This window comes from Tasmannia lanceolata, unplaced genomic scaffold (genome assembly GCF_043159265.1).
Source record: "Tasmannia lanceolata isolate RefF3 unplaced genomic scaffold, GAP_Taslan_0.1 ptg000003l, whole genome shotgun sequence".
In the NCBI taxonomy this organism is placed as follows: domain Eukaryota; kingdom Viridiplantae; phylum Streptophyta; class Magnoliopsida; order Canellales; family Winteraceae; genus Tasmannia; species Tasmannia lanceolata.
In genome coordinates, this window is record NW_027518680.1 from 45097575 (window position 1) to 45108263 (window position 10689).

The following is a 10689-nucleotide window of genomic DNA, read 5'->3' on the forward strand; positions in this document are numbered from 1 at the left end:
GGATGCTGTCCAACCTTTGCGGGATATCGGGAGTTTGTCCTCCCCTTATGATGATAGGATTTGTCCCCCTTGAGTCAAAAACACTTAAAAACAGCAAAAAACATCTGAAAAACCAAAAATCTCAAAAATCTTGAGTCATTAGAAGTAGTTAGGAAATCTGTTCCGAACTACGTTGGCTTGATCCCTTTCAACAGGGTACGTAGTGCAGCTTGGGATCCACATCCCAAGTCCAGCCAAACCTTTAAAAATAAGCATTTTAAATCTTTCAAAATTACAAAAATCTTTCAAAATATTGTTTTCTTCGAAAAGATCTTCCTCTAGAGTTAGGAGGTTGTCCTAGTTAGAGAGTTTTTGAGTCGAGAGTTGCTCCTTCGTTCGTTGTTTGTTTGTTGTGTGTTTTATTTGTTTGTGTTAGAGTTAGGAGTGAGTCCTAGCTAGGAATTTTACGCCTCCGTCCGGTCATTTGGCGATCCACATCGCCAATTGATGACTAGGTCTAAGATGCGATAGATCCTACTGTTTTCCTTAGGATATACAGCTTAGTTACACATAGATTATAGGAACCACCTGCATTAGCTTAGAGCTAACCTGCATTTAGTTAGGGCATATAGGGTGTCCTAAAATCTACAATCCATTAGAATTTAAATAATCACACAAGAAGCTTTAAGAACTAGTCTGGTCTTTTAGATCGAGTCTAGGATAGAGGTCTAGATGTCTTAGGCATCATAGCTTAGAATAGGTGCGAAGAACTACGTTGCCTTGATTCTCGTGGAGGCGGGGATACGTAGGCTTCTTTGGATGAACATCAGATCATCTAAAGACTCGGGCCTAGGTATAGATTAGAGTTTTAGGGTTGTATGGTATCGAGTCATTTTCTATGTTTTGCAGTGTTTTCTTACTTTATTGCGCAGACCTTATACTTTTTTGGTGTGTCATGCATGTGTTTGTTCACCAGAACTTAGACACCCATTAGGCATGTCACTTATAACATAGTTTTGCTTAGGCGACACTTATTTCATTTCTTTTATGTGTGATTATAATTCATCTCCGAGACATGCATGATTAGATAGACATCTTCTCGGAGATATTGATTCTCATTTCATATGATTTTTGCTCAAAACTTTTCAAAATCATTAAATAAATGGCATAAGAGACCAGGTGTTTACATTTGGGCGGATGAGGTGCTCTTTAGACCTTCCAAATTCGTAACCAGGCACGAACCCTCTTTTATAATCTCTGGTTATCCGTTGCAACAGAGCATAGTATGGGATCCAGGGCCCATTTGCCTTTTTCCTTGGATGGCGACTCTTCTTTGTTTAAGGTACGCCTCGAATCTGGGCTAGTCCCCGAATCGAGAGGTATCTCACCTTTTTATCGCCACTCATGCTGTGAGAGGCACATTCTTTCGAGAGTTCCTTGGTAGAGCTCTCCTTCACGTGTGGATGATCCAAGAGGCCGCTGGGGGCTCGTTCCCTCACCTCTCTCCCGGATCGGGGTCCACAGGCTGGCGACTCTGCTGGGGAGTTCTTGGAACATTGCCTAACTCTGTTAAAATGCCATTTGTTATTAATTTTGAAGAATTTTGAGCTAAAATCATTATAAATTGGAATTCAATCGCTTAGAATCCAGGGGCACCAAATAGGTGTTTAAAACAAGGGATTCACACACTGCACAGCATACATCATTTTGTTCTTTATTTTCTTTTATTGATTTTATTATAATTGGCTCCACGGGATAGAAACAATGCGTGCCACATGGGATGTCATTACCCTGTTGGTGCTGTTGTATCTATTTCCAAGCTATGCGCTCGTGCTGCACCCGTAAACACTCGGTGCACTTGTGTTTACAGCAGCCGATGAGCAATGAAGCATACTATGTATAGCACTCGGTGCACTTGTGTTATACATACTAAGTATGGATCATATGCATAGTACCTGATTGAGTCCGGAGCTCTACTTTCCTTTTACATATATTATGTACATGAGTATATTTGCTACCCTAGTAAAAACCCAATTAGGACTTGCTTGTACCTATATATGTATTTTGTTCATATAGGAGCGAACATGTGTTACTTACACATGTTGGAACCTAGATTTATGAACCTTGTCCTGTGTATAGATTATTGTAACTCACCTTATGTGGTTACAATGCGGTCCTAGTACACTCACATGTCTGTCTTGAGTCAAGTATCATGACTCTGTTTGGATATATTTAGGGCTGGTGCCCCTGGTTAGGATATATATGTATATATATATATATATGTATTGATTTTTAGATTAGGGTTCTCCCTTTCTCTCTTTAATTAGAGTTCCTTATTCAATTCAGTGGGTTACATCCACTCATTATCCAGTTTCAGATCTAATCTATGACTCTTACTTGCCTTACCATAGTCATGATCTGTCATTCGATCTTTCAGCTATTGGATTAGACCCTGTGTCACATAGACTCAACTTTGGTCAAGTTTTATCCAATTACCTTCTTCTCATAACAATGTCATTTTGAGATGCTTAGTATTCTTGTTCAGAGTGCTGCATTACTATTTCTTCTTACCCATATACCCTTTGTAGCACTGTCATGCTGTCAAATTTTACCTAGAACCTTTTGTGGATAGAGTTAGATAACCATGAGCTTATCTTATCATTGCCTCATGAGTTTACTTTACCCTGACCTCCCTGTATAGCCGTTATGCTGCCGGATTTTATCCAAATCATTTTGAGCATGATTGCTAGTCCTTAGAGTCGGTTTGCATTGTTTCGATTCCCATTTTCAGTATCAGTTAGCTTAAAAGTTCACTCTTAATGGGAATCTCTGATTTGATCAATTGCGTTCGCGTTCTTTCGTCAGTGACCCATACATGTCATTGTTGGTCATAATCTATTTTATTATCCTTTTTTGGAGGATAACCATTCTTGTGTTGTATCATAGATTCAATTTGTGCATATATTTGTTGTCTACTTGTTTCGTTTTGAGATCTGGCCGATGGCTTCCTTGTTATCCTCATGACCATGATCTATCATCTTGATCTCCTTGATCGTAAAGTTAATATTCATCGACAGATTTAGATCCAGCCTATGACCTACTTCTGTCATTCCATGACTGTGTTCTATTTTCTGATCTGTTGATCATTCTGATCATAGATGAAAAATCCATTGTCACCAATCGTATCCTTCCTATATAAATGATTGTCAAATTATTCTTATCATTTGCAAGGTCCTTCTTATTCCTTCATAATCTCTATCTTATCTGAATGTCAGGTTCAATCATGTCGAATAATATGTTGAAGATTTGGATAAGTGAAGTCATCAGAACCCTTCCGCGTGAGCATGAGCGAAGCATGATCGATCGGTTCATAAGCACGTTCAATTACTTGAGCGTATCTGGTATAAATTGGAAATTTCTTCAGGCAGTTGCAAAGCTTTGGGATCCCATTCTTCATGTGTTTCGATTCGGTTCCTTTGAACTTTGCCCAATCTTTGAAGATTGGTGCGCCTTGCTAGAGATCACATCTGAAGGACTCTGGATTCAACCTGCAAACATAAACTCTTCTAATTCCCTTTTTTGCGGGTTATTCAAAAATGATATCGTTGATGCCTTACCTTGCTTCAAAGGCACGCATGTAGAGGTCCATATCCTTATTGAAATTTTTTCTAAAAACACTGACCCTACTAACTCCCGTTTCCAAAGCTGTCGGCGTAGTGCCTTAATCTTTGGAGTTTTTGCTCGCCATATCATTCGTGGCGACCCCCGTGTTGCCCCACTGGCTTTGCTGGGCATAGTAGACCAGATTAACAAAGGAAGAAATCCTATTCCTACTATGTTAGCAGAAACTATCTTAGGACTAGATCGTATTGATCCTTCAAAAGTCCAAAATAGCTTCTATGGGTGTGCTAAACTGCTTTATTTGTGGCTTTGTGAAAAGCTTATTATTCTTAAGCCACAAAATTCCATTAAGTATACCCTTAAGGATCATTCGTCATGGCAATCAATGGCCAACCAACCCCAATCCATTGACGAATGGCACCATTGGTTGCAGCATGTAGACCATGACCAACTTCACATGGTGAGTCATTCATGCCTTCAGGTCATTACTAGTACTTACCCATATTCCTTTGTATATCTTATGGGTTTGGAAAAATCAACCTTCTACGCACCCATGCGTTTGCTTTACCAGATTACGGGAAAGCCATATCCTCCCAGAATCGTAACTCCTCCTCTTTGCGAGAAACTTACTCCTGATCTCATCCAGTCTATTGTAACTGCCTGGAGAAACAAAGTCATCAGTCAGAGATTTGCTCTATCGTCTAAGATCGAGCGGAATGATTTTTCAGAAGAACCTGAGAGAAAGAGAGCCCGTATCGAAAGACCTTGAAGACCCTATCATATTTTTTGTCGTATTGATTTCTTCAATTACCATTTGTTTATCTAATTGAAATCAAAGACTGATGTTTTCATCAATTGTAATCCCAAATTTCTTATCAATGAAAGTGTGTTTTCTGTTTCTCTTGTCATTATTTGGTGAGAATAGTTTATCTCAATTATCAATTTTTTTTTTAATCTAGTGTTCATATTTCTTCTCAGGATTCTTGACTGAGCAACCATTGCTCCAAAGAAAATTACCTTTCCAAAACCCTCGACTTTTGCCTCCATCATATCTCTTCGTGTAGAAGGAGACTTTTATGTTCTTCCCTGATGCGCCCCAATTCCTCCCTAAATTCGATGTTACCCAATCCCTCATCCTCTAGCGCTCCAAGATCTACAATTCTTTTTTCCAACCAGCTCTTCCTGTGAGAGTCAAACACTCTCTTCTCCTTAACCCAACCCTTCAACATCTTCTTGACAAATTGTAACTTTCTTCCTATTCTCACATCTGCAGGCCCCTCAAAATTTTCAGAGGCCCACCAACTTCCCAACCTTTCTTCCATATTTGGATCCTGAAGCCACGCAATCTCAAAACGAAAAGGCAGGGGGCCCCAAAATTCTAACCTTGGATCTAAGAAAATGGGGCAATGATCCAAAACGGAATGAACAAGGGATTTTTGAATCACCTCAGGGGTCAAACTCAACCATTCCGGACATAAAAGGAAACGGTCAATCCTACTATGACTCTCCCCTCTATTCCACGTGAACCGAGCCCCAGATAATGGAAGGTCAATTAACTCATGTTTAGAAATGAAATCAGTAAAAGAGACCATATTCCTATTGGACCTTCTACAAGCCACTCTTTCACACACAAATCTAATTTCATTAAGGTCTCCACCTATACACCAAGGATGAGTCCACCTGGCCCTAATCCCATCAAGCTCGTCCCATAGCAACCTTTTTTCCTCCCATAAAGAAGGGCCATAAACCCTGGAGAAAACAACCCTCACCGCATCATCCACCCTTTCCAGAACGACAGACAGGGAACACCTACCCTTCCTATCTTCAACCACTTTCCAATAAGACTCCTCCCAAGCAACCAAAATCCCCCCAGAGAGGCCTACCGAACCCACAAAGGAAAAGCTCCAATCACCTCTAAGACCAATGCTCCGAGCAATTGCCTTATCTATCACCACTAACTTGGTTTCTTGCAAACATACTAAACTTGGTCTACTTCTTTTGACAATTTCCTTTACTTGAGCTCTCTTCACCAAAGAGCCCAATCCATTTGTATTCCATGATAGCGTCTTCATAACGAACCAATTTTCGCGAACTTCCTCCCCTTTCTCCCCATCTTAACACTACTCGATGAAGAACTCACTTTCTCTACCTCACTCTTTTTACCCCCATAATTAACCCCTGATTTCAATCTGGCCAACTCTCGGAGTGATTTCTTCAAAGACACACATATGAGACCCATTTACCTCTCCCCCAACCTTATCCCTTAATTCAACCGGTCTAATCATACCACAAAACTCAGACAAGGGTCCGGGGTATCTTACCCCAACCTTCCCACTGACTTCTATAACATTATCTACAGCCCTCTCCGCAGACTCCAAGCTTTCTTCAGATCCCTCATCCCCCTCTAGGCCATGAGGGATAATGGAATTGCCCCTACCCATCATAGGCCTCTTTTCAAGATTCACAGTACGAGAGGGAATAGGAGAGGATAACAAGCAACGGTTTGGGAATTCCATACCAAAAGTCTCACTGATTTCATCATCTACAGAGAAACCCATTTCAAGCCCCTGCATATTTGGACAAGGAAAAGATAACTCTTTGCCACGAAAAGAAAAAGAAGAGTTAGTACCTTTGGGGGAGTTGAAGCCAAGACTACAACCATCACTTTCCTGTTGTGATTGATTGACTTGAACCAGTTTCATCATCCCACCTATGCCCGGCAGTATAAGATCATCTTCCTCACTTGAAATACATTTTTCTCCCACACGGTCCAGGCTTCGCTGACCACTATACTCTGAGCTTCCCGACACTTCTTGCAATCTTCGGAAAACCAATTCCGTCGGTATAATCCTTCTAGAGGCTTTATCACAACCCCCCCCACCCTCAAAGCCATATTCAAATTCTCCCGGTTCCGACTCATCGGAGTTCGACTGAAATCTTCCGCAGTTGGAGGGGCGTTGCCCACCTCTCTTGAATCAATTCTCCACTCCTCCAGACTTATCGCACTGTCATCAAAATCGACCACATTCGTCACCGATTTTGTGTAACCATGAACAGGGGACAACTCAATCAATGGTAGGCCTTCAACGATATTAAAAAAAATTCCGCATACAGGTTTTCTCGGCGTGATGGGCCCGCGATCTCTCCCTGAGTACATCTACACCATCCCCATAAAGTCCTCCACAAACTGATTGAGATTGGTTCTAAGCCCACTTAGGTGTCCACAGGTTTGGCCCTTGGACAAACCCATTATCCCAATTCCAGATCTGTTGTCTTCCAGGCCCAAACCAGTCCGTTGGCCCATAAATGAGTGGCCCAGCCCATCGGGTGAAACATGACCATCTAACCCACAAGATTGACAGCTAGCATTAACCATACTAGCCCCTCTACAGCTGGCAGTTCCAGACGTCAGCCCAGACAGAACCTCCCGCCCACTCCTACCCATTCCCTCTACTCCACGTATCATGGGGATTTGATTTTCAAATTCTTCGCTATCTTGCACCTGCCTGCTATCGTGCACCTCCCTTCTTCTACCATCCCTATCAGTGCTAACCTGCACCTCCATCCTCGGTGACCCCTCCTCCCTGCTACCGCCCTGATTTTCCGATCCACCCTCATCAGAAAGTCCGTCCTCCTCCTCATCAGAGCTGTACTGATAGAAGGAAGTTTCTTCCCCATCTACCTTTTTACGCACCGACTCCGTTTCACACTTTACCCACATCGTTGAGCCATCGATGCCAACCGGAAAAGCCACCACAACTGGACAACCAGAGTTTGTGGCAATCCGGATTTTGGCCCATTGATATCCTCTGGCTGCTTTACAAGATTCATCCATCTCAATTAGCCTACCAATCCTCTTCCCTATTTTCCTAAAATTCTCCAAACACCAAGCTTGAGGGGGATTCCAGAAATGAACCACCACTCCACCCTTGTCAAGTTCTCAAATTTCTTCGACCAAGAACACTATTCTACAAACGGCAAATTTCTAGCGGCGAACTAGGCCACCTTCGATTTCAATAGAACATAATCGGACTGAAGAACTATCATAACTTCCCTTTCATCTACTTTATAAACCTTAATATTCCCTTATGCAACTTTCCTCTTGAACAACCATGCTTCCAATGCCGGAACATTACCAGACCATCCATCCCCGATTTTGCCCCACAAGCTACGCTCGTTTCCTTTCAAAGATACCAAGGGAAGAACTTCTCCTTTGTCCGACTCACTAAAGACAATATTTTGAGGCGTTATACTGCTAATAGACTCAGATTCCTGATTCCCTTCTTCAACCCCATTTCTTAATGCATTTACTCCATCAGGCTTTGATTTTATCGGATTCCTCATGACATTATGGTCAAAAGACGACCAAATCTTCCCACATCCCCAGCATTCAACCCTTCTCTTAAAGTTGTGGAACCCACACTTGCAGCACTTCCAATCTCCCAGCAGCTGTTCCTCTCTCTTTTTCCCCATTCTATCTGTTAGGCCTAAAATCGGTAACATATACGGCAGTGACGTAAGAGCTGAGCTGGAGGACCTGAGGAGCCAAACTGAAGGAGTTGAGCCCTGCACAAGAGCAAACGAGGTCAGAAGACCAACCCAGAGTCGTTGCTCCGAACGGGCCCTTCGACACTCAAGTCAGTACGAGCAGGAGTGCAGAGCCAAATTTTAAGGAGTGGTAGCTTAGAAGTTATTACCCCTCCCTTTGAGCCTTAAGAGGCCTTTTATAGGGGGAGACCTGGGGTGGTTGGATTACCTACCCCAAGACAGGTGTCGGCCCTTTTGTGGGTTTAGGTTTACCTACTCTTAGGTAATTACCGGATTGACCCTGGGCCGATGCTGGATTTGTGGTGGGCCCTCCGGATTTACCAATCCTTTCGATCAGTTCTTTCCTTTCCTTCCCTCCATTCAGGTCGATTGGAGTCTCCTCAGAGCAGCTGCTCAATGCTGAGATAAAGACAACCATGTCTTTCGATTCGGATTGGAAGAAATCTGTCCCACCTATGAGGAATTTTGTACCTTGCTCGGGGTACCAGAGGAAGGACCCTCTGTCAGGCCTATCATCAGGCCAGGTTATGTGCAACAAGTCAAGCGACTTTTCTATGTCCAAGGGCAAGACCCTTCAGACTTCATGACTTCAGAAGGAATTCTCGTCAACCAGCTCATTGAGATCTTTTCTCCCGTTAGAGATATAAGAGATCTTGCTTACCAGACGGCTCGACTCAAGGCTCTCTTGTTTTGCGTCTACGCCAAATATCTCAAAAGGCAAAGTTCCGGTGAAGCTTCCTTTCATATTCTTAGTATACTGGATCAGGTTCCTGAGAAAGCCAATCCAGTATCTATCATCCTAGCCGAAACTTTGAATGGATTAGACAAAGTCCGAGAAAATCCCGCCCGTCAGTTTACAGGCTTCCCCATCCTTCTCTTCATTTGGCTTTGTTTGAAACTTTACATTGCCACCCCAGGTTCACAGTTGGACGTCAGCTACTCAATTGGTACTCTTAGTCCTCCTACCTAGTAAGTTGGAGAGTGAACACTCATCTCTTTAATTAAAATATCAAATCACTTTGGCGTCTAGCCAACATCTTCACCATGATTAGCCATATGTGCCTAGTTAGGGGAGCATGGTCTGCTAGGCTGTCAATTCTTTTGGTATGACTTGAATACTCCTAGCAATCATGCATTTGTAGCCCAAGGGTTGATTGTAAATCATTCACCTCTAAATCCCTTGGTGCTTGGGTTGGACAGCCCTTTGGATTCATAATTTGTATGAGTCACTCACAAAGGGGGAGCTATACATGTGTATTGTCTGTCCATCCATCTTATCATATAATGTTTGATGTGTATACTGCATCACATATGATAAGTACACTCATGTGGAGCCCCATTGCTCCATATGTGTTGTAGTTTGGGTCTTGACTTATGCCTTCATGTTGAGATTATCTCTCATGTATGTCAAGTTCCTTTGGCCTGAGCCTTAATGTCATATCCTTGTAGGCTTTATACTTATCTTGGATGAACTCATGTGATTTCATCATTTCCAATGATAAATATCTTGTTCTAGAGTCTCAAAACTCTCTAGAACTCTCCTTCATAGGATAGTGCTTAAATTGATCGTATCATTGCCTATGAAGTTGTTTCTTATCATGTGTTTTTTAAGATAAAGATATCCTTATCATGATAAGATTAGCCACTATGTATTGCCATGCCTTACATTATAGGATTTACCAAAGGCTATGACAAATACTTAAGGGGAGAGCTGATGGCCTGAAGAACTTCAGTAGATTGATTTGCTCATCAGCAGGCTTGTCTGTAGAAGAAAAGACCAATTCAGATAATTGGTCATTCACAGCTTGTCTATGGTACTTGTCTCCCTCCGTCATGCTAGATATAATAAGATAGTAGATGTACACAATTTTCCTCTGTCCAACTCGACATTCTTTCCACAGTGAAGGATGAACATAGACTAAGAAAATTGATAATGCATGACTATAGGCTGGCATGTGCATTTCATAATTCCTCTCAAAGATGACATTTTGATGAGATAGAGGATTTAAAACAAGTACCCAATCTCTCAATCCGGAAAGATTTGTAAAGATGCCACTCTTACATGGAAGAAATGGTCAAGCATTGATCTAAGCTCTTCTAAACATTCATCAGTAGAAGAGTTCCGGATAGAAGAATGCGAAGTTCAATTTTACTTCTTTCGAGAGATTTTCAAATACCACTTTTATCATTTCAAGAGATATTAATTGAAATATGGTATCAATCTTCCGTCATTTGCTCATGTATATGGAGCATTATAGTTGTTATATATATATATATATATACACACACACACACACACACACTAGTAAAAAACCTTGTGAAATGCACGGGCCGACAAAGAACTGTACGGACCACATCATAAGTTGATCCAAACCGTCCATGTGATAGAACACAACATCAATAGGTTGTGGCCGTAAAATCATTTCCATAGGTTGATCCTATCCCTCCAATCTATAGAGGTTTTCATAATTAAAAAAGCATAAAGGAGGGGAGTAGGATTGGAAATTATGTGGCTTTAATGGGTGCCTTTGTTAAAAAGCA

At 41.8% G+C, this 10689-nt stretch overlaps 1 protein-coding gene across 1 annotated transcript; it reads right to left on the reverse strand.

Moving 5' to 3' along the window:
• Nucleotides 1-4646: 4646 nt before the first annotated feature.
• LOC143869818 (uncharacterized) lies at nt 4647-5672 on the reverse strand. The gene has a single exon (XM_077376375.1). It carries the CDS (start codon nt 5670-5672, stop codon nt 4647-4649), a length of 1026 nt encoding a protein of 341 aa, XP_077232490.1.
• Nucleotides 5673-10689: the final 5017 nt, after the last annotated feature.

Excerpts from the sequence above, each read along its gene's own strand:
- LOC143869818 (XM_077376375.1), bottom strand. The coding sequence starts at position 5,672 with ATGAAGACGCTATCATGGAATACAAATGGATTGGGCTCTTTGGTGAAG.